General features: G+C 36.1%; 1 protein-coding gene across 1 annotated transcript; it reads left to right on the top strand.

The window, feature by feature from the left end:
* Positions 1-251: 251 nt before the first annotated feature.
* LOC113110846 (solute carrier family 41 member 1-like) lies at positions 252-23,089 on the top strand. Its single transcript, XM_026275074.1, has 12 exons — positions 252-482; positions 1,893-2,062; positions 2,139-2,611; positions 6,578-6,685; positions 13,828-13,899; positions 14,744-14,888; positions 15,464-15,610; positions 17,551-17,698; positions 17,865-17,944; positions 18,051-18,185; positions 19,472-19,620; positions 19,961-23,089. The coding sequence occupies exons 3-12, from the start codon at positions 2,147-2,149 to the stop codon at positions 20,144-20,146; spliced, it is 1,635 nt and encodes a 544-aa protein (XP_026130859.1). The 5' UTR covers positions 252-482; positions 1,893-2,062; positions 2,139-2,146; the 3' UTR covers positions 20,147-23,089.
* Positions 23,090-24,096: the final 1,007 nt, after the last annotated feature.

The raw sequence follows: 24,096 nt of genomic DNA, 5'->3' as shown, positions 1-24,096 counted from the left end.
CACACGAATCCCGCGATCTCGGCTCGACCTACTAAAGCGAAGGCTTGTTAATTATATGCGGTGACGCTCGGCTTTCTGATTGGCTGAAAATAAGACTGTGCTCAAGCGTGTGCTCGTCAGTTCGAGCGAAGGCTTTGGGTTCATGAATATTAATTATGTTGCGTGACTGGACGCTCCAGAACGGTTACCAAGCAACGCCTGTGCAATCTATTTAGATATTCATAAGCTAAGGATTTTCCATAGTAGGATTCGTAATTCGTCAGCGTTGCCCGCCTAGTGATTTCCTCCGGTCATATAGATGCGCAGGATCGAGCGTGTGTCAAATGGAACAATGTAACGGATCAGAGTTGACAGCCTCAGACGAGAGGTTACTGATTAATCTCAGTCCAGCTCCATAACCATAGATAAGGGCTCGAGATCCGCCTGATTGACGGGAGAATGACCGCAGGTCTGCATTGAGCATTTAGTGTCTTCTTTTCAAGGTAGGCGCAAGATGCGACTAATTTACCTGGGTCTTTTAATACCACATTGTTAACTGTTATGACAAATAAATCAGTTTAACTGTAATTTGTTAGGCTATTTATTTTGCTTCACTGGCAATATATTCGAACACTGCATTAGCTTGTATAGCCGTAAACGACACTTGGTTTGTAATGGTCTAATATACACTGAGTCTTTAAACTATTTAAAACTCTCTTTTTTAAAACCATTAAAATTCTAAATATAAAAGTTCCAATCTGAGTCTAAAACAGTTGCGAGAGAATCTTTGACAGTTCCAGAATTTTCATTAGTTTGTCTTAAAAAAAAACGGTAAACCTCAGACCACTGATGCTATATTCTGAATTAGTTTTAAAGGACTTTCTACATCTGTGTAGCAGTCATGGACTCAGGTGCATCACAGAGTTCTGGGTTTTAAAAGAGCCAGATAATATTACACAAGTTGTACTGTTTGTCCCTAAATGTAGGCTATTTTCACCACTTTGTTCCAGTTTGAGTTCTGAAGTCTTAAATGAACAGAATAAATTTTCTTTACTGAGGGATATGGGAGCGAGAAGCAGAGCGAAGCGGCACCGAGCCGTGTTAATTTACGTCGTCCCATGCTGCGCTGGATTTGATCGGACTACTAAACAGGGATTTTGTTTAAGTGTGGAGGTAATGAGCAAATTGTTGTTGGCTCGTATCCTCTCTTCCTTCTGCCGTGCCGAAGAGACTTTTCTGGGTGCTTGTTTCTCTGAAGAATCGCCCTATGTTTAAGTAATTTTTCAGTGTGTTAAACTACGCACTAATTTCCATGAGTATAATAGTTCAGTCATTTCTAGACAGGTTTATAGTTTTTCAAAATTTTAACTTGATTACCATCTTAAGTTGTTACATAAAAAATAGCTTATGGCTCATTTAATTAAATTAAAGCAGCAATTAAACTTAAGTTTTCAATTTGGTAGGTTGACGTGCTGTGTCTATCTCAAAGTGTATAATGACTTCTGAACAAAACTATACTTTTTAAAAGCTAAAATAATTTAGGAACTTATAATAGATGTAGTTCCCGTTGGCAGCTGACAGATCGACCTTATCAGACTCAGTGAGTTGTAACATTACCCTGGCTCCAGAGACCTTTAAATACATTTCAAAAACCAATTTACCACGTGGTGTAAAGTGAGACTTCTCCAGCCCTCAAACTGCTCAGAGCTGGTTAGAAACTTTTAGCCAAGTGCCTCCATAAGACTCTAGCAGTGGATGTTCATTACAACACTCAAACCCATTTTTTTTTTTTTTTTAGTTTTGTGACATTTTGCAATTGTGGGACATCGGCTTTGTGAAGAATATTTAACTTGGATATTTATTTATTTTTGCACACAGACTAACATGTGGCTTTCTGTTGTTATGTCTTAAAGGAACATTTGCTTTGAATGGGGAACGTAATTTGCATGCTACCCAAGTTCAGGCAGGATCTTACACAAGCCTGGAGACGGGGAACACACCTGCCTCTCTTCCTCCACCTTTAGACTCATTCATCAGCACCAGCCGTCCGTCTTTAATGGGATAAACTATCTCCAGAGATCAGGTGAACGGCTGATCTAAAGTCAAGTAAGAGCCTCAAGCTTCTTAATTTCTTCTTAATTAACACTTTACATCCTAAGGTCTCCGCATGGTACTCTGGTCGAAAGATCAAGAAAAACTATCCGACATGTCCGCCGGGATGGAAAGGATAGAGATGAAGAAGGAAGGGGTGCTGCCAGCTTTCCACCACTCCAACGGGTCGGTCCATCCAGTTATACTACCTGACAACCCAGAGGAGTTACCCCAGTCCCCCGGAGAGTATGAACTCACAGAGGTGACCTCCATACCGGACCGCAGTGATCAGGAGAACGAGCGGCCAGACATGGTGGTTCTTGACTGTCGGGCCAACGCAAAGGGCCAGAGGGAAGAGGACGCTCTCCTGGAGAACAGCAGCCAAAGCAACGAGAGTGATAACACTAGTATGGACCAAAGCCCGGTGCCACCGGCTCCACTAAAGGAAACGTCCTTTTCTATTGGACTCCAGGTGTTGTTCCCTTTCCTGCTGGCAGGGTTTGGGACAGTTGCAGCTGGCATGGTTCTGGACATTGTTCAGGTGAGTAAAACCCAATTTCTTGGTGTTTAATATTGGATTACAGAGTTCAGTCAATCAATTCAATCAATAAAAAGATTATAATATTTGAATATATGTGAACATTTTATATTCCAATTTCTGGATTACAGCTATTTTTTATCCAAAGGGACTTAAGTTCGCTATTAAAAATAAAGGCTCCAAAAGTTTTTTTTTTTTCAGTTTGTCATATTTCGATCTCCCAAAAATAACTTTTCAGTGAACCATCTTTCTAAGTGTAAATAAAAAAATGTATAATTTAAATGAATTTTTTTTTTTGTATTGTTTTTTTTGTGCGTGTAATGCAAAGGTTTCATAGATGTTAAAGGTTCTTTATAGAACCATATAATCCAATAAAGAATATAATTTCTGTTTAAAGAAGCACGTTATTAAACCATAAACTTTATAAATGTTAAAAGCCTTTAGCAACTCATTCATAGGTTTGCATGTTTGTGATGCAATTGATAGATAGATAGATAGATAGATAGATAGATAGATAGATAGATAGATAGATAGATAGATAGATAGATAGATAGATAGATAGATAGATAGATACAAGGTATTTGTAGCATCCAGTGGGGACATAATTACATATTATAATGACTTATACTGTCTTTTTACACGTTGTGTTGCGTATCTCACAACACATAAATGTAAAACCATGTCTACATTTGTGATCAGAGAAACGACAAAAAACAAGTGCTGCTCTACACTGCTCAAAACTCTTGTCTGAATCATCAGTGGCAGATTCTTTACATATGAAAACAAACTTACAGACTTGCAAAGTTGGAACTGCCCCAAGTATAGAATCAGACACAGACATTGTAGTCTACTCTCCCAGGATCAGGAAACAGTGCCTCTCAAAATGCGCCGCACACATCAGAATATTTGGGTTGAACTGTTCTGGAACAGAGTTGTAAATACAACTTAACCACTGATTTCTAGTTGTGTCCTCTTTTGGAACGCCAAAGCAGTTACACTTTCACAACGAAACACACAGCGACCTGGCGGCGGCGAGAATAAAAGTAACACCTTCTTTCTTTGCATGAACATTTGGGTGGTGTTATGCAAATCTTCCCACATTGTGATGTAGACATGTGGGGGCGTGCTAGAACGAGGTGTTTTAGAAGGGCGTGGTTAACTCTTAACTTTTATAAAGAATATATCTTTGGATTTGAGACTTTAGTCTTTGTAACTTTACAGATCTTCTTTATGCACCAAGAGCTTGTAACACTCCAAAGAGAATGGAAAAAAATTGATATCACATCATATGACCCCTTTAAAAGAACCATTTTTTATTATTGAGGAATATTTGAATGATTGAAATGAACCTTTTCCAGTATAAAGAACCTTTTTAACTATTAAGAACCATTTTCCACTTTTTAAAGAACTTGTAAAGGTTTTTTATGGATCTATAGATGCCAGTGAATAACCTTTATTTTTAGGAGTGTTAGTGGGTAATCTTTACTACCTTCAGAAAATGCATAACTCTAGAGATAAAACATGACTTCCTGATGTACCCTGGTAGATGCAAAAATAGTTAACCGCTTGGCGTTTTCAAAAAAACCCCAAAAAACTGTGGGTGCAGATTCTCTGAAGAAGCGGGTTGTTCCATGTAATATACCTCACTTCCTCAGTTTCCTCTGTGAAATTTAGAAATCACATATTTAAAAAGCCAAAGAGTTTATTACTTCTTGTTTTTTAAGGAAAGGGTGTTGACCTGTGGATTGGCGTAGGGTTATTTTATAACCAATTGTGAAAGAGAATTCACTAGTTGTTATTCACGTACAGCATTGTAGAAGCCATGAGGTTTTACTGCACTACATTATACAGTCCAGGGCTCCACATCCTTTGTAGTCTTAACCAGCATGGAAACTTGTTTTTCCGCCGACTTGGTGATTTTGCCTTTTAACCATCTGATGTGAAATGTATTGTCCTAGAAAACCTCTAGTAAGACCTGTTTGTGCTAAAGTCTGAATGTATGAAACTATTTTTACCACAAGGACAACAGACTAAACATTAAAGCCTGACAGGAAGCCAGTAAAGGTTTACCACATCCACCATCGTCTGATTTTGACAGGATTCGATGCAGACAGACAAGCATAACCTGCCCTGTCCTAACCTTCCATCAGCTGAGATCTTATAGTGAATTTCAGTGTATTTCACTTTAATGGTTGATCATATCATTGGCTTCTATGATTCAAAAGTGCAGCTGACTGATTTTGTGTTTTGTGCCAAATGTCCTGTGGGGACGGGAACAAGTGCCGAAATTGTGCAAGTGTCTGAAGGATCAAACAAATGACTTGTTTTGTTTGCTAAACTGCTATAAATCATTGAAGTTTCTTAAAAAGTTAACATGTAGATTTTAAATGAATACGTAGCCTAGCCACGCTACTAAGGCTAGTGTCAATATAACTAAGGATTTAGGGCAGGGATGCCCTGTCCGGTTCCCTAGAGGTCTACTGTTCCAACTTGGCTCCCCGGGTTTAGGGTGTGTTCACATCCTTTCCGTATTGACTTTTACAATCCCTCTGTGTTGTTCATCCCACATTGCACATATATAGGTATTCAGGTATTTATTAATATTTTGCATTACTCATTGGGAAACCCAAAATGGTTCTTTTATGTTATCACTCTGAAAATCCCCTTTAGAAACCTTATTTTAAATAGCATAGGTTTGGAACAACTTGAGGTTGAGTAAATTATTTTTTTGATAATCTGTCTTGAAAATTGTAGCATGCACATAGACCACTGCTGGTGATTCACAAGTGGTGTTAAACACAACCCAGGTTGGTAGAACGTCTTCAGAATTCCTCTGTGACCTTACACACTGAGCCTTGGAGACCAAGGTGCTGTAACCGGGGAGCGTTGCCAGCCAACATTACACAATCCTGCAATCCGAGCCCCTCCTTCGGTTGCATGCCTGCACTGCTGTGCGTCAAGTTCGCAGAACCCTTGGAGGCACATGGAGGCATTGGCCAGGACTGCGCTGTTCCCTGAAGACAACACCATACTGGGGGAGGGAGATCGACAGAGTAGAGGAGGATCAGTCACAGGGAACCGAAGACCAAGTGGCTGGGTGCCAGCTCTCAATTGATGTTCGTCCTTTTTTAAAAGTGGCCCCTGCACTGCCAAAGACTTAAGAAAAAAGAAACGGCCATTAAAACCCACCCACTGGAAGCTGAGCTGTTCAAACTCCTTAACTAGTGCTTTTTGCTGCTATTTGTAGAAGATTTTGAGTTGTTGTGTTATGTTTACCATTCGCTTTTTCTTCAATGTTACGTTAGCAGTGCACGCCACGCTTTCTCGCTCTCTCCGTCTGCTGAAAAGATGTTAGAATTGATTTAACTAGTCAGTGTCAGGGCTGTAATTGCTGTGCACCAGTGGGAATGAGTCTAAAGATAAGCACTCCTTCTATGTATTGATCTATACTGCCTGCTGCTGCTGCATTGCATCTAAGGCACTGCAGCCTAATGGAAAAAAACAGCCTGCCAGTTACCGGAGTCATCAACTTCATACGTCTCAAGTCAGATGCTTGGAAAAGGTTCAAATGAACGAGGGCATCAGTAGGCCTGGATTTAACTTTGGATGATAAGATGATAAACCCATTGAAAACTAATTATATTTGTTAGAAATGGAGAGGTTTTGTTTCTTAGGGTCTAATCGTACATGCAGTGATCCTCAGAGGAAGGTTTAAGTATTGCTTCTTTATAGCTCAGGAGATATAATAAAAAGAGATTTCTGTATCAACTTTATCACAAAAAAATCTCTTAAAATAGAGTAGCAAACAGATCTCATTAAAATAACCTTTCATTACAGATCTAATTAAAAAAACTAGAAAATCAATTTTCACAGCTATAATACCATCGTAGTTTGCAGAAGATCTCTGGCTGTTGTTGGGCTTTAATGTTCAGTGAACGTTCGAAGTAAAAAGTGTCTCTTTCTCAATAGCATTGGACGGTATTCACAAAGGTGACAGAAGTCTTTATCCTGGTGCCTGCTCTCCTGGGCCTGAAGGGGAACTTGGAGATGACCCTCGCGTCCAGACTGTCTACCGCGGTAAGTCCTTTAGTATAAAATTCACCACATGAGCTTTCCAATGGGAATGATTCAGTTCGATTTTGAGCTTGTGTATTCTTGAGGTCAGCACAAGATGCAGATAAAAACATGGGACCTTTAAATAAAATCCAGTCTTTAAAAAAATCACATACGCAAGCATATTTATTGACTCGTATCACTGAGATGTTTAAATCAGTCTGAATCAGTATATGAATTTCATGATGCAATTTCGGTTGCATTGTATTCTTTCTTTAGTCTGTATGGTGACTTAATATTTACTAACGCTTTACTTTCAGAGGTGTGTTTGAGTTTTATGTTACTTCAGCTTGAAATATGAAGAATCATTCCTGTTGTCAGAATGAATGCTGTAATATTCCCTTTTGAAGGAAAATATTGGTAAACCAGGGGTTAGAGTATTTCAATAATGAGCCATCTGTGGGCCATCATGAGATGTGTGCTATTACTTTTAATTCAAAAGACATACAATTTTTAGCCTTTCTCTTTAAACGTGCCCGGATAAACACTCCAGCAATGCCCTGGCAATGACCTCCGTTATACTACTGTTCTAAAGCTGACAGCGAAGACACTTATCATTAAAAAAAAGTATTAAATGCTAAACTTTCTAATCATCAAAAAATCCTGGAAAAAAAACATCTCAGCCTTTCCACAAAAAAAGGATCATGTGACATTAAAGACTGGAGTAATGATGCCGAAAATTCAGCTTTGCGTCACAGAAGTAAATTACATTTATTAAGTAGAAAAGTTATTTGAAATAACTTGAAATAATATATCACAAACATTACTGTTTTTACTGCATATTTGATAAATGCAGCCTTGGTGAGCAGAAGAGACTTTAAAAATCATTGTAAAAAATCATAACACATCTTTTGAACAGTACATATTTAGAATATGTTAAAAGTAAGTTTGTTTGCATGTTTTCATTAGTTTTTAACTGTATCTCTGTACTCAGTAAATGTGAAAAAATTAAACATTTTCACAATGCTTCATTGTCCTTCGCTGCAGTATGTTAAAAGTAGGGTAATAACTTGGGCCATCTGCCCTGTTCTCTGAGAGCTTAATAGGACATCATGTAGGACACTATGGTCAAATTAACATCATTTTAATCCTGTTAAGCACATGACCGTGCACTTCCCCTCACTCCGTGTGTCTCGGCTAGACGTGGATGTGCCAGGTTTGTGGCAAAGCCAGACATTCTTCTGGGCTGTGGTTCTCTGCTCTCCCACCACATGATTACAGATTTAATCATAACACATCCTTAAGCAGCCCACGTTAGTTGGTTAAATCTGGAAGCAATGCTGTCAGATAACATTGTTTTTCATTATTTTTGTGAGCGATGATTTAAAGTAACTATAATTAGTCATCCCAAAGTTTAATTTTGTCATCATTTGCTCCTTTTCATGTCATTTTGACCCTTTATTCTTGTTTTTAGAAAATAATGTGGTGTAGGAGCAACATGAGAGTAAGTCAATAATGTGAACATGATTGTTTTTTGGTGAACTGTGCCTTTAAACAGTTCCTAATTACATTTTCTTGTTAAACGCTTTAAATTAGGTGCAAACCCACACTCAGGGAAAGTTTGTCTGCCTTTTACGTGGAATCCAGTGATGCACAAGTAGTCAGAAATGTGTCAGAAAGTGACTAGAGGTCGTCTTTGTGCTGTAAATCTACACAGTGTGCTCAGTTTCTCCGAGCCGCTGTTTATTATCAGCAGATTAAGAACACTGTTGGTTTCTAACGCTGTTACTTCAAAAACAGAATGAATTCCTTTCATAGTCTGAATTAGACCCTTTTTTTGTTTTTCATTTCTTGCCTTTGAAAATTATTCTTCTTGTTCATAATTGGTGTAGATGCTCGTCTCATTGTGGGTCTTTTTGAGGCATTCGAACTTGACCCTTTTGAACAGCCTATCAAATGGTTTGACTTATTTTCAGTCCTGTGTCAATGTATTTTCTGTGGTAACAGGAATGTGGGACGTATCAAAGGGCTTGCACTGTTTTTTTTAAGTAGCTTTCAAAGGGTTTGTCCTTTTTTCAAATAGCTATGATTTGCTACTCTGTGGCAAGTTATATTCCTAGTGAGCATTTTATTGGACAAAGCTTAAGAGACTGTATAATGTCACAACAGTTTTTTTTTTTTTTTTTTTTTGCCTAATTTTTCTGGAAGAGAAACACTTTATAATTTAAATGTGTATATTTTCTCAATTTTGTTTTGTCAACATGGCCACAGACAGGCCATGAAATTTAGTTTTTTTTTTTTTATGTGTGTGTGTGTGTGTGTGTGCATATATAGGTTTTTTTTGTTTGTTTGTTGAATGAATTAAATTGACCAAAAGTGACAGTAAAGACATTGATAAATTTTAAAATTTTAAGTAAATGCTGTTGTTTGAACTTTATGTCCTAAAAACGTGTACCACAGTTTAATATATATATATATATATATATATATATATATATATATATATATATATATATATATATATATATATATATATATATATATATATATATATATAATTTAATTTAATTTAATTTAAACAGTTTATTAGTAACAATCAAAGCTGACTTTCAGAGCTGAATTTTTAGCATCATTACTCCAGTCACACAATCCTTCAGAAAGCATTTTATTATTCTGATTTGCTACTCAAGAAAACATTTATTATTGCTATTATTATCAATTTTGAAAAGAGCTGAGAATATTTTTTGATGAATTATGTTTTCATCACTGAAGTAATGATCTAGTAATGATCCTGAAAATGTAGCTTTGATCACAGGAATAAGTTACATTGTTAAATATATTCAGATTCAATAATATTTCACAACATTACTGTATTACAGTATTGTGATCGAATAAATGCAGCCTTGGTGAGCATAAGAGACTTTAAAAATATTAAAAATATGTATTCAATTATTATTATTATTATTATTATTATTATTATATAGATGTTTACTGCTTATTGTATTCAAATGTTCTCTTTGCCAGAAAGAAGCTTTTCCTTTATTCGATGTAACACTGGATGTTTAAAAAAAGTTTGAAAAGTTTGTTTCTGATTCTAGCCATTTTGAAATATTAGGTCATTAAATCTGCAGTGATAGTCTTGTTTGTCTTGTGTCATTGCACAATGTCTGGAAGGTGACGAAGCGCTCTCTCTCTACAGTGTTCCAGTAATATTAAGTCAGAGGGTGTTAGCTCTTGATCCTATTAAGTATTACATCCCATAAACCCTGTGCTCGCTTGACAACTTGTTTGTCAAAATGTAAATAGTCACATAAACGTATATCTTCTTTCTACAGCACAAAGCACTTGCTCTGGCTTTCTGCCATGCGTCTTTTTATCTGAGTTTGTGGACTAAATACCAGACTAAGCTCAACGTGTCTCCAGCCGCTGCCAGAAGTTCCTCCCATGTCTGCTTCTGAAGTGTGCGGTTTATCGTTTGTAGAAGTGTTGTGTGCGTGACCACCACCGAGTGATTTGCGTAAAGCTTATCATCACTGCTCGGACCCCCACTTATCAGTAAGCAACACCCTGTTGAAGGAATAGTTTACCCCCAAATGAAAAAATGCTATTTACTTATAGTATATACATATCATTCCAGTTTTATTATTTTATTATTCCTGTGAAGCAAAATTTTTAGATTTTAGGCAGATTGTTCACGCTCAAAAAATCACAGAAGCTAAAGCTCCATAAAAGTATCATAAAAAGACAGCTAGTGAGATTTATTAAGTCTCCTGAAGTCATATAATAAAGCTTTTTGTGAGGAAAGATCAAAATAATGTCACTTTTCCTCTTTCCCTCTGGCAAAGCCAATTATTCATATCCAATTTGTGAACAAGTCATACTTATACTTCAACTGTATACTTCAAAGTAGTGCTGTCAAATGATTAATCAGATGATTAATGTGTACTGTGTATAATTATTATGTATATATAAATACACAAACATACAGTATATATTTCAAAAATATTTACATGTATATATTTCTATTAATATAATGTATATTATATATAACTTGTTTTTCTTAAATATGTACATGCCATGCATGTGTGTGAATTTATATATATTTTGTAGTACATAATAAATATACACAGTACACGTACATATATTATGTAAACAAAAATGTTTGATTAAAAAAATTGTGATTACAGCATTAATATATATGTATGTATATATATATACTTCATTTTTTATGCTAAATATTTCTAATATTATAATAGTTAATATAATATGATATTTAATATAATCATATTTTATAATATTAATATTTATTTATAACTGAGTAAGGTTTATGCAAAAAACACTATGCTAGAAAGAAAATATATTAAATGTAAATGTAATTATTTAGAGTGAACATGTTTTCAGGTTCAATTCACAGACTCATATTCTGATGCTATTTATTGTAATTCGCTAGGAAAGAGTGACCATCACATTATTCTGAGTTCAGTGGAACAAATGATGTCATGAGGGTGAGTTAAAAATGACAGTCTTAAAATGTTTGGGGAATATTTTTTTTAACCTTGCATGAGCAGTGGAAGTAGCTGAGCCAGCTGTTGTTTCCTCTTCACGCTGTGTGTGTGAGCGCTACACGAGGAAGGACGCAGTGCGGAAGAATCGCTCTGACCGCCGGAGTGAGGTCACCTCAACGAACAGCAGGCAGTTTGGCACCGACTCTAAAGTGTCTTCCTTTTCCCTCATGGAGGCCCATTGCACACACACACACACACACACACACACACACACATTTACTTCACTTAAACATAGGCGACAACCGCCCCACTAACGTGGCCCCTGCCTGCTTTATCCTTCAACCTGTTTCAATATCCTATTACAAAGGATATTTGTAATATACTGTAGAAGCGTAGCTAATTTGCTCTTATTATAGTTTGAGTTAGAACAGCAATTAGATTGCAGGAAAAAAGAAAGAATTGGTGTTTTTCCTTCTGGTGAACACTAAATGGACTACAGTTATTTGTAGACACGCAGTAGGCTGTTTTATTACTAATGCTAACACTTAGGGTTAGTGATCTGAACAAACCTTGAACTCTGAGAATTAAACTTCACTAGGAATGCATCCTGCCTCAAATTACGCCGTTTGTTTGGGAAATATTATTTGTAGAAGTGATCACATTTTTTTTCCCGTTGAGCAATAATACTTACATTTTCAGTGTTTTCTGGTAAAAAAAAATCCTTCAAACCAAGGTACTTTGATTTGAAAGCAAAATATTTATGCTATGTTTTTTATCATTTATATTTATATAAATAAGTTGCGTAATCAAGTATTGGTTACACTTCAAATAAAAAAAAAACTAAAAGCAAAATATTTATTTGTTATTAATATTTAGATTTGTGTTAAATTAAAATAGAATTTAAAATTATATTTATTTCTGCAATGTTTTCTTTTTATTATTGACGTTTATGCAAAAAATATATCTATTTTGCCTGTTACAAAAAAGTTGTTGTTGTCTTGCTTTGAATTAAACAAATTATATATATATATATATATATATATATATATATATATATATATATATATATATATATATATATATATATATATATATATAAGTAAAATAATAAAATGTTTTCCAATAAAAAAATACCCAAACTTCCCTGAAACAAAAAAACATTTACTTGAAGCTAAATATTTATTTGTTCATTTATTTGATTGATTGATTTAGGATTTGCCAATAGGTTAAGAAAATGTATTATTGGTGGGCTGTTTTCGGCCAGGAAGTAACCACCTAGTGACCATCAAGAACAGCAAAGCAACTGCAAAGAAATAAGTAAAAAAATAAAATAAAATACAACAACAACACCCAGAGCACCTTAGCAGCAGCTAAAGAAAGGCCAGACAGCACCCTTGCATTGGCAGTGACTTTTATACTGGCAAGCAGTGCCAAAATAAAAATCTGGTTTATTTTGCCATGCAGTGAGTAATTGAGTTTTTTAAGCAGTGAAGTTCACAGGAAGCTCAGAAGTGCTACAGCTCTTTTGAAACATAATGAAAGGCTACAGTGAGGTGCACTGAGCGTCTAAAAGAAACTGCTGGGCTGTCAGCCTCTGTGAAATGCATTCTGTCCACGTACTCAGGCTATTCTACTTCCTGTCTCATTTAGGAAAGAGCACTGGTTCCTCCACATTTGTGTGTTGGGCTGCTGTACCAGATTTGCAATTTAGAAAGTGTCTGCCAAAGTGTACCTCTATCATGTAGATTTACAGCTCAAATATACATTTTGACTTGTCCATTTTTTTTTATATAATTTCCGAATTTTTTAATAGCATGCGGTACCATATCTGCAATATTTATACTGTGCATAAATTTGGGATGCAACCTCCACTATAGCACTGCTCATATTCCACTGTCTTATTAGCATATACGTCAACTTTATAAGTATGCTACCATATTGATGACCTTAATGAGTTAATATCCAGAAAACATTTTGTGGTTTGTTATCCTCCTGGGGCAGGTAGTTTTGTCCCAGGTCAGGAAAGTCCTCATCCTATGATACAGTGAGCTTCTGATGGGCCGGAGCACCTTGACATTAGTGTCTGTACTAAGATAAGTAGAGATAGATACGTATGGAGAGGAGGAGGATAAGATGCATCTGTCCAGCTCATCAAGCCCTCTTTTGTCTTGTGAACTGACCACTGTTTGTTCTAGTGGAAGCTGGCCCGAAGGCGCCTGAGCACCAGCAAAATGAATGTTTCCTACCATGTGTGTTTCATTGTGTCATTTTCATGGAAAGATCACAGATGAATGATGATCCTATTAGCACTGCTAGCTGATTTGTGGACAACATGAAATATCTCCTGAAGTGTATTTCAGAGTGAAACAGAATATCCAGTGGGAAATAATGTAGGACAAAGATTTTTTTATCTACTGAGATTTAAAAGGATCATGGAATGTGTAACTATGATGATATTAGGCTTTTGTATACTCAAAGTATTCTGTTTTAGCACGCAACCCATCATACACCATTCACGCTATGTATGATTCCTCTAAGCATGCATCTAAACTCTTAGGCGAGATCGGTGTTGTTCACTCAAAGGAAAGTGTGCAGCGGTTAAACTATAATGGGAGCATTTGTAAATGGACTTCCTGTGTTCTCTCTTCCCCCTCTCACAAGGCTAATATTGGACAAATGGATACGGCCAAGGATATGTGGAAAATGATCATGGGAAACCTCGCACTAATTCAGGTTGGAGACCTTCTAAAAATATCAATCCTGTTTGTCTAATGCACATTGCCAACTCTTCAATTCACAAGGCTTTGTTCAGACAAGCTGTGAAAATCTGACTGTGAAATAAGTAAATAAGCATATATAAGCCGATGTTTACAAAACAAATATGAAGTTACATTTTTTTAAATCTGAGTAAATTCTAAATGGGTGCTGCCCATGAGGCTTCTGGTGCCGATTTCTGTTTTCGTTTTAATTTTAGTTTACATTTTAGTCATTTTGTTATGTGATTTTTGTCATTTTTATTAGTTTTAAAAAAAAATATTAAAATACTTAATATTTCAACTAATATTTTAAATTTCCATTTATTTTTTCTAATATTTATATTTTATTTCAGCTTTATTTACAGAAATTTTTTTTTAATCGTTTTAGTTAGCACAACATGACTGAAGCTGTGTCTAAATGCATATTTTTCACAATCTTTTCTTATGTAGTGAACTACACTCCCTGTGCAGAGCGTGTTAAATTAATGAACGAGTCAGCAGTTTTAGAAGAAACAGATCAGATTTAATTATTTACAGTCGGGGTGGTCATTCCTAAATATCTGTCAGATTTGTGCGCAATGTGTGCGCCAATCATTGGCGCCGGGTCACATGTCCTATGAGGTTTGACTTCTCCAGATTGCACGCTTGACTAAACAATTATGTAATGATTGGGTGATGCATTTCTTGGAAATGACCCCTAAACCCTATAATGGAATGTGTACACTAATGATGAAAGAGAACAAAGTAAACTTGACATGAAGACTTTGAACTTCAGGAGGGTGGGAGGATGTCCGAGTTCATCGTGCCTCTCCTGATTTCAGGTTCAGGCCACAGTGGTCGGCTTCCTGGCTTCCATCGCCGCAGTCATTTTTGGCTGGATTCCAGAGGGAAATTTTAAGATGGACCATGCCATCCTGCTCTGTGCCAGCAGCGTGGCCACCGCATTCATCGCTTCTTTGCTGCTAGGTGAGAGGGTCATGACATCTAGACTCTTAAAAATATAGATTTTTAATGGCATCAATGGTTTTATGAAGTACAGTTAACATCCATGTAACATTTTACTTACACAGAAGGTTCTATAAGGGTTATTTAGATGTGTTTCATGATAAGAAAATATTTTTTTTTTTAGAAGTGTTAACTGAAAAGTTCTTTGGGGAACCATCTATGGCACTGCCGTGAATATATATATATATATATATATATCACATTAATGTTTCTACGTTGTGTATTGTATTGTAGTGTTACTTAAAAAAAAAAATATCTGTCGTATAATCCATGTAGAGTTTTGAAATTTTATGTCACCCTAAAAAGAAACGTACCAGCTGAGGTGAGTAGTAGCTAATGGTTGCTTTTGAACCTAGAAAGACAAAGCAGCTCTGCTGTCTCATTTCAGCACTAGAGTGGAAATATATTCTCCAAACAGGAGGTATCAAAAACCAAGAATGTGTAGTCCTCATTGTTTGGGATTGACACAATCTCCTGTGTTAATTCCACCATATCATCGCCAACTTGACAAATCTTTCCTCTTCTCTTCTGGCCAGGTCTGATCATGATCGGGGTTATCATTGCATCCAGGAAGGTTGGCATCAACCCAGACAATGTGGCCACCCCCATCGCAGCCAGCCTCGGTGACCTGATCACCCTGGCGCTGTTGGCTGGCATCAGTACTGGCCTGTATAAGGAGCTCGGTGAGTGGACACCTCAGTTCTTTGGCTGAGCTCTTTGGGAACATTGCCGTTATTGAATATCTACTGTCAGTGCATTTTGTGATCCAAGTGCAGGCAGATATATGAGCAGGCACACTTAAGTTTGTAGCTTCACACACATTTTAGAAACTGAATGGCCTAGAAACTTAATTATCTTTCCTCTGTTTTTGAGTCAAGTTCAGTGGAGGAATAAAAAACTTGGCAGCTCCAGAAATGAAATATTTGCATGTCTTAACTGAAGAGATCAAATGTCAGTTTCTTCTTTAATTAGCCATGTTTTACCACTTTCTGTATCTTAAAACTTCTGCAGAGTAACTGCTATAGTCAGTGAGAAAATGACATGTCAACCCTTGCTTTACTTACTTTTTTCAACAAAACTCCAGAAGAAAGTGCAAGTGTAATCCAAGAATAAGCTCAAGTATGTAAATGTTTATATGTGCACATGTACATTATATTTATATTGACACTACCTTTGAAAGTTTTTTTTTTTTACTAAATGAATACTAATTTATTAAAGATGCATTACTTTGATCAGAAGTGACAGTAAAGACATTTCAATTACAAACTTTATATTTCAAATAGCTTTCTAGCCATCAAAGAATCCTGAAAAAATCTTTCAGTTTCCACAAAAATATCAAGCAGCGCGACTGTTTCCATAACTAACAGTATTGATAATATTTCTTGAGCAGCAAATCAGCATATTAGAATGATTTCTGAAGGATCACGTAAAACTTGTTACGTTTCCATACAAAGTTGCATAATTTAACTTATGCTCAAAATTGGAATATCGCACAAAACATTTGTGAACAAGTCCCGTTTCCATCCAACGAATCAAAGAGAACAAAATCATCACTTCCTGATAAACTGTCACTATACATCACTAAGAAAAGTACATGGAGCTACTCAATATGATAATTTTCCTAAATAATAAATGACTTGCATCTCAGAACGAGCAGACGAAATTTTTGCTTTTGGAGGTGGATGCTGCTGTTTGGGAACAACGCAGTCGTTGCTGGGAGGCAATTATACAGAAATATTTTGACAGACTTTGCTGGCATCTCCGAATGACCATATAACAACATTTCAGATGCTGTGATACAAGATCAGTCCACTGGTTAGTCAGGATTTATCGTCCCATAGCGCAAAGTCACATGATTTTTGATGCACTTGGATGCATTTCCATTTCCCACTATTCACATTAACCCTTTTTCGCAAAAGTCAAAAACCATCGCAAGCGAGCGTAAAACTCGATTCTAATGCGATATTACAAAATGCGCATAAAAGCATGGTGATGGAAACATAGCTACTGAAGACTGGAGTAATGATGCTGTAAATTCAGCTTTGCATCACAGGAATAAATGACATTTTAAAATATATTCTAATCTAAAACGGAACACTTAACCGTTTCTTCTGTTGAGGGTTATCAGGGCTTTTGTGTACTTTTGATTCTCATGAGTAATACATTCAGTCAGATTTCCCAAAGTCATCATGTTGAGTCATGTTAAAGCTTAGTGGAGCTTGTTGGGGCTTTTGAACACCACCTGCTTTGTGAGTTTCTTTGGTGCATCTGCAGTCTCTCCCTTTAGACTCCATAAAGAGACAACACCAAGTGGCAGCAAATATTCTAATTTAGATTGTGCTTTGCAATGAAACAACACAAGAACATATTTATTGTTAGTAGAGCATTCTTGTGGCAGCCCTTTTGAATGCATTATTGAATTTTGTGCATAACAATGCGATTAATCACGATTTAAAATTTTAATACTTGCCCAGCTCTAATATATAAATATATATAACATTATATATAATATACTGTATATATTTAAAGTATTTAGCCACATATAGGTGTATATTTATCATTTATAACTAATGAAAATGTATTAAATTAATGTCAATAAATCTTTTTTTTTTTTTCATTACAGAATTCAACGATTATGCCAACCCAATGGTTTGTGCCTTCTTCATCGCCCTGACACCCATCTGGGTACTTATCGCCCGGCGGACACCTTCCACCCGGGAAGTGCTGTACTCAGGCTGGGAGCCTGTCATTATAGCCATGGCTATCAGCAGGTAGGAAGAACACTGATTAACAGAAAGATGCTCCATTTCCTCATTCCTCTTTATGATGGATGGATTACTCGCGTGCGGCTGACAGCAGTATGTCAGTCATTCACCTGACACCACAGATGCAGTATCTTTGCGTCATTACAATTAGATTTGACTTCTTTTGAAACAGTGTTGGAGGCCTCATTCTGGATAAGACCGTATCTAACCCCAACTTTGCTGGAATGGCAGTTTTCACTCCTGTCATCAATGGTGAGACTCCTTATTACCTCGTATGTCACGATTCAGTGTTTCCATTGGTTGTGTTTACTAGCCACCTGAGATCATTGCACACTTTGTTTGTTTTGCCCTGCTGCAGGTGTGGGCGGCAATTTGGTTGCGGTTCAAGCCAGTCGAATCTCCACCTACCTGCACATGAACGCCTTGCCCATAGCAGAGCCAAACCCAGCACCACGGAAATGTCCCACTCCCTGGAGCACGTTCTTTGGCTCAGGTGAGCGATGTAAACAAACAGCAGCCCTATTTTTAGCAAAGACGTAAATATTTATAGTTACATATTTCCCTGTATTGAGTCTCAATAGCTGTGGTTCCATCTGCGCATTTTGGCGTATTGCATAAAAAAAACCTGGATGGAAACACCAAGATGCACATAAATTCAAAAAATGTGCATAAAATCTTATGCGTTCAACTAATAGCGCTTTTCCACTGCATGGTACGGCATGGTACGGTTCAGTATGGTTCACTTTTGGGGGGTTTTCCACTGGGTACAATACCTGGTACTTTTTGTAGTACACTTCGGTTGAGGTTCCAAGTGAACCGTACCATTACCAAAACGTGACTTGTAAACTCTGCTGATCACCCATTGGCCGGAGAGATTCGTCACTACCTGTGTCACTGAACTTGCGACACAAACACAGAAGAAACTTCGCTTTAATCGGCACAGCCATGGAAGGAACGCAACTGTTTTGAACGAGTACACCTTTCTTTAACAACTTAAAAGTTTTGTTGACTGTTGCGGAAATATAGACGTTCCTCTCGTTGATAGCAGAGGAACAGATCCAGCGAGAGCTTGATGGAGACGTGGAATGAAGAAGTTTTTATCAGTTGCAGCAGTAGAGCCGGCGTAACAATAAGGACGTGAATAATCCCATTGCTAGTTTTGTCAAAGTGTTTTCTGTTTGCCCAAACAGCAGGCTCCAAATCATCTGCGCACTCTGATGCTTGGAATTTATTATTTACAAAAATGATTATATACAGTGTCTTCTCCCACTGTACCTTATGAAACAAAAATATATTGCAGTATATTGGAAAATATCATGTAATATATTAGCATATATTCTTATATATATTTATTTTTTTCCAATATATTGCAATATATTGAAAGCGGCAATCATTTGTATATTTTGCAATATATTATATAATATATGTATCATCAATATATTATTAAATGTATTCAAAAATATAAAATATTAGAAAATAAAAAGGGTAAATAATATATTACAATATATCACAATATATTTTAAGAAATATATTGGTAAATATATTTTCCTTTCGTAAGGGGCAGCAAATAACATTTTTCTTCAATCAGGAAGTCAATATTTTGTTCTCTTCGACTCAAATGGATGGAAACGCTGCTTTATTTGCAAAAGTTTAATGCAATATTCATATTTTGCACATAAGTTTAATTCGTAACTTTGGATGGAAGCATAGCTAATGACTTCAGTCATGCTCCTGTAACAGTGCTTACACAGACTCGCGCTACATTTACTCTCTCATCAGGTGTAAACGGACGTTCTGCCAGAGTGCTCTTCATCCTGGTCGCTCCTGGTCATCTGGTCTTCCTCTACACTATCAACTCTATGCAAGGTGGACACACCTCGATCACATCTGTCTTCATTGCATTTTATCTGGCCGCAGCTCTGCTTCAGGTATAACCTGAGCTTGTTTCTCATTACATGGAAATGGTTCAAATGCATTAGAGTGTTTCTGACCTAAATGAAGGAAGTTTGAGTCAATTGTGTGTGGAAAAAAAATGTCTGGGTCATGTTTCAAAAAGAAAATAATTATACTTTGCATGAGGAACATATTAACAAATAAATGCAAAAACATTAAATAAATAATTACCAACCCCAAACTTTGAAATGGTGTATATCAGACCCAAAACAAATGTATTTATTTATTTATTTATTAAAAAGTTTTCATATGTTGAATTACCCATAACTCCATTATTTTGCATCCGTTGACACATTCTCTTGTCTTTCGGTCTAGGTTGTGATCCTGTTGTACCTTGCAGACTGGATGGTAAACTGGATGTGGTGTCGAGGGATGGATCCTGACAACTTCTCCATTCCCTACTTGACTGCTCTGGGAGACCTGCTGGGGACAGGCTTCCTGGCTCTGTGTTTCCACATCCTGTGGCTAATTGGAGATCGGGACACAGATGTGGGTGATTGATCCACACTGCTTCCTTTGACTCTGTCCAAGCAACATAATCGTCTTTATTTATAATGCCACATAGATAAATAATATCTATATTGTTATGGCTACAATGGCTACCATGATTTTATTGATGACAATTTTGCTTTAGTATTGATATGTCATTTCGTTGTTGTTTAGCTACTGGGAGAACAACGATCCTCATTATTTTTCAATGGGGATGTTCGGCCCTATTTTATGGCCAGTCGCTTTGGCTGCATGTAACGATGACATCGACCTAAACTTGAAATATTTCACGAGAGGCAAATGAACATAGAATGCTAAATCACCAAGTGCTACAAAATAGTGATTTGATGGTGGAACTGAATCTCTAAGGGGACCTTTTAATGATAAAACGCAGAGAAAACAGCCCTATTTAACATGCAATTTTACGTTTTCATGCTCTAAATTTGCTTTAGTAGCTCTGCTTATGGTTACAGAGAGAGATTGTAACCTGAAGTGCTTTATCGTTTCAGTGAAATCCCTGAAATACTCAAGTTGTGCAATGAAAAGGGTTCATGGGTTGTTTACGCTCAACACCTGAAGGATAATATATCAGACTTTGCCTCATTTGCGTAGGTACATTTCCATTCTGTATACAAGACTTTCACCCAGTCGAAGGCCTGTAAGATTGTTTTAAGCTTCTCAGGCCGTTATTGTGAAGTCCACATCCGTTAATCTCCAAAATCTCTTCTGTGGACTCAAAATACTGGGACAGTTCATGTATTTGTAGGGATGGTTAACAAAGTGGTTATTTTAAAACAGCTGTGAGTTAGAAAATGGCATTCAGGACCCTTTTTATTAAACCAGAAATCATATTTGACAATGTACTTTTAAAGGCTTTCCAAATCTAAATTAATATTCTATTATATAGAGTATATATCCAGCTGACCCTTTGCTAAGCTCCGCCTCCCTGGATGAACTGGAGTTTCTAAGATTTTTAGTCAAGTGGGCTCACAAAGTCTTCAAAATTAATTGAAAATTATTATCATGTGAGTTGAAAGGAAGTATACATTGCAAAGCACTTTATCTGCCTTTAAAGAAATTAAATTACCCAGTAATATGATTAAAAAAAATGCAGAGCCTGCAAACTCGAGGCAAAAACGCTTATCACAGTCAATTAAAAAGAGAAAAGGCCCATTTCATTGCTCAGTTACCTTATGGATAGGCTATATTTTTGCATAATATATGTAAAAGGCAGTCTAAAACTACACTATAACATGATTTTTCGAAGCTGAGAAAATTCCTACACCAATTTTGTAACGTCTTTGTTTTAACACAAAACTAGCAAAGAGTCAGTTGGTGAATCTAGTTAGTTTAAATGGAAAAGCGCCTGCTTGTTGACCGCAAATGTGAAATGCTATGCCTCAAAAGCCTTTTAACGATACGATAATTATTTCTGTAGATTTATGCAAAAAATGCTTATGAAAAGGGCTATTTAGATATCTCTTTACCTCTGCATGCTAGCTAAAAAAGTGCTGTTGTACCGGCTCTCCGAATATGTTTGAAGCCATGCTTGATTAAATTTCTTGAAAGAGTTTATTTTATACCGAAGAAGAGAGAGGTTTTGTTTTGAGTGTTTTTATGTGTTTAATGCCACTCAGAAACACTTGAAAGGCTAACAGGAATGCTAGCAGCTAATCCGTACCTCAGTTCTCTGCCATAAAATCTCTAATCAGTAGTTTACAGTAAAATAATGTATATTTTAATGACTAGCAAGGTGTAATAAAACAAGTGACCTCCATATGGACGGTGTGTTAACGTTAGCCTGCCATTGCTAAAGGGCTGCATAGAAATCGCTTAATTTGCGCACATTTCATATAATTCACGATATATTAAACATACCCACTTTATTTTCTGTCTTTAAATGTCTGTTTTCTTTAATTGTGCAAGTATGTTAAGGCGAGTTCTAGTGTTGTTGCGGAAAGCACGTTTAATGTCACAAAAGATCACTGTGCACAAGATGTACTGTAATGTCAGAGTTTGCCACAAGAGGTCGCGCTTGTGCAAGAAGAGCATGTTTATACCATAATTACGTGTTCAAACATCACAAATCTTACTGTGTAACTTATCCTGTGCTGCCATTGTACCATCTCTATAGTTGTGAATATTTCTTCAGGGGATGGGAGGCTTTGTTTATTTATTTCTATAGATGTGACAAAGCTTTTTGTAAATAATATATTTATTCTATAAATTTTTATTTTTCAGTTTGTTGCAGTTTTCTTTGCATTGGACCAGTAGAGATGTTTACTGTACGTTTATCAGTCTTTTTTTTTCTTCTTCTTCTTAACAAATATATCAAAGTGTGGTGCCTAATATCCAGCAAAACCTCACACTCGATCTGGTTCGGTGAATTGAGCGTAATATGCCTTAACAAATCACAAGCAAGGCTCGACACATACTGTAGGTAGTATAGGTTTTCTGATTTGTCTTTTTTTTTTTCTTGTATATGATTTTTTTAATTGATGGAGTTGATTTTCATAGTGTATTCTGTTGATTTGTGTACTCAAATCATCCCGTCTGTTGTGTTCTTCCAGGGCAGATGTATCGGTGGTAAAGTCATCCAAAGCAAAGCCACTGAGCGCTCCATAAGTTTTAGAGGAAATTAATATTCACTTATGGGTTGTCTAATTTGTCACATATTCCCTCTAATCTGTAATCTGTATGTAACTTCCTACAAGAAAACATAACCTTCCTTGAGTTAAATTGGCCTTGAGAGTCAGATCCCAGCCTCTCAAGGAAGACTAAAGCAAATTTACCAGTTTATCCAAGAGTGTACAGCTAGTAATGGTAACTGGTTATCTGAGTTCTTTGATTCTTCCCCATCAGTTTCTGGCCCAGCCGCTTCAATCTGACACTGGTAAGGGGATTTAACAGAGGTACTTATGAATTGCTGGAAATAAAAGATGATATTATTTTGTACGACTGCTCTGTGCTTTTCTGTTTCCATCCCATATAACACACAAGCTTAGTAGTAAATAATGAAAAAAATCACACTGACATTGATCGAACTGATTGAAACAAAAATAAAAATTATCAATAATGTGGCTTTAGCTAAAAATGTCTGCTTACTACAGCATTTATTGAAACCGAGCTGCAAAAACGCTGCAAATTAATAATTATATATAATTTCTGTGGAACGTGTTTTTGGGGGGCTTTATATAAATAAATAAATAAATATATATATATATATATATATATATATATATATATATATATATATATATATATATATATATATATATATATATATATATATATATATATATATATATTAGTGCCGTCAAACTAATAACATCCAAAATAAACGTTATTGTTTACCTAATATGTGAGTACTATGTATATTTGTTATGTGTGTATATATAAATACAAACACATGCATGTATATATTTAAGAAAATATGTTGTATCTGTATAATAAATATATTTAGATATAATATAAATTATATAAATATATACATGTAAATATTTTCAAAATATATACTGTATTTGTATTTATAAATACATAATAAATATACACAGTACACACACACGTTATGTAAACAAAGAAACTTTTATTTTGGATGCGATTAATCATTTGACAGCACTAACCAGAATTCTCAGGATAAGAAATGTCTGATACGTGGACGTTTGACGTCATTGCCGATGACCTTGCATTTGGATGTTACTCCTGTTACTCAGATGTTGCTCTACTATCAGAGTTCATTCTGTTCCAGTCTTATCATTCATAATGCAGGAGAAGACCCATAACTCAGCGTGACAGTGGCTCAGTCAGATTGGTGTAGGAATAATAGGGACTGACACGGATAAGAGTGGACAGGGACAAACACCTGCGTTGGACAATGAGGTCAAAGCTAGTGTGGATGGAGAAGGACGTTTCGAGATGTCTTTTAGTGTCTAAATACCTTTCTGAATTCTCTTCATGATTGA

This window comes from Carassius auratus, chromosome 11 (assembly GCF_003368295.1).
Source record: "Carassius auratus strain Wakin chromosome 11, ASM336829v1, whole genome shotgun sequence".
Classification (NCBI taxonomy): domain Eukaryota; kingdom Metazoa; phylum Chordata; class Actinopteri; order Cypriniformes; family Cyprinidae; genus Carassius; species Carassius auratus.
Note: the sequence above shows the minus strand (reverse complement) of the source record. Positions and strands in the feature narration are given on the sequence as shown.

Coding starts and splice junctions, on each gene's coding strand:
- LOC113110846 (XM_026275074.1), top strand. CDS start 2,147: ATGGTACTCTGGTCGAAAGATCAAGAAAAACTATCCGACATGTCCGCC. Junction 2,612..6,577: donor TGGTTCTGGACATTGTTCAG/GTGAGTAAAACC, acceptor CTTTCTCAATAG/CATTGGACGGTATTCACAAA. Junction 15,611..17,550: donor TGGCCTGTATAAGGAGCTCG/GTGAGTGGACAC, acceptor TTTTCATTACAG/AATTCAACGATTATGCCAAC.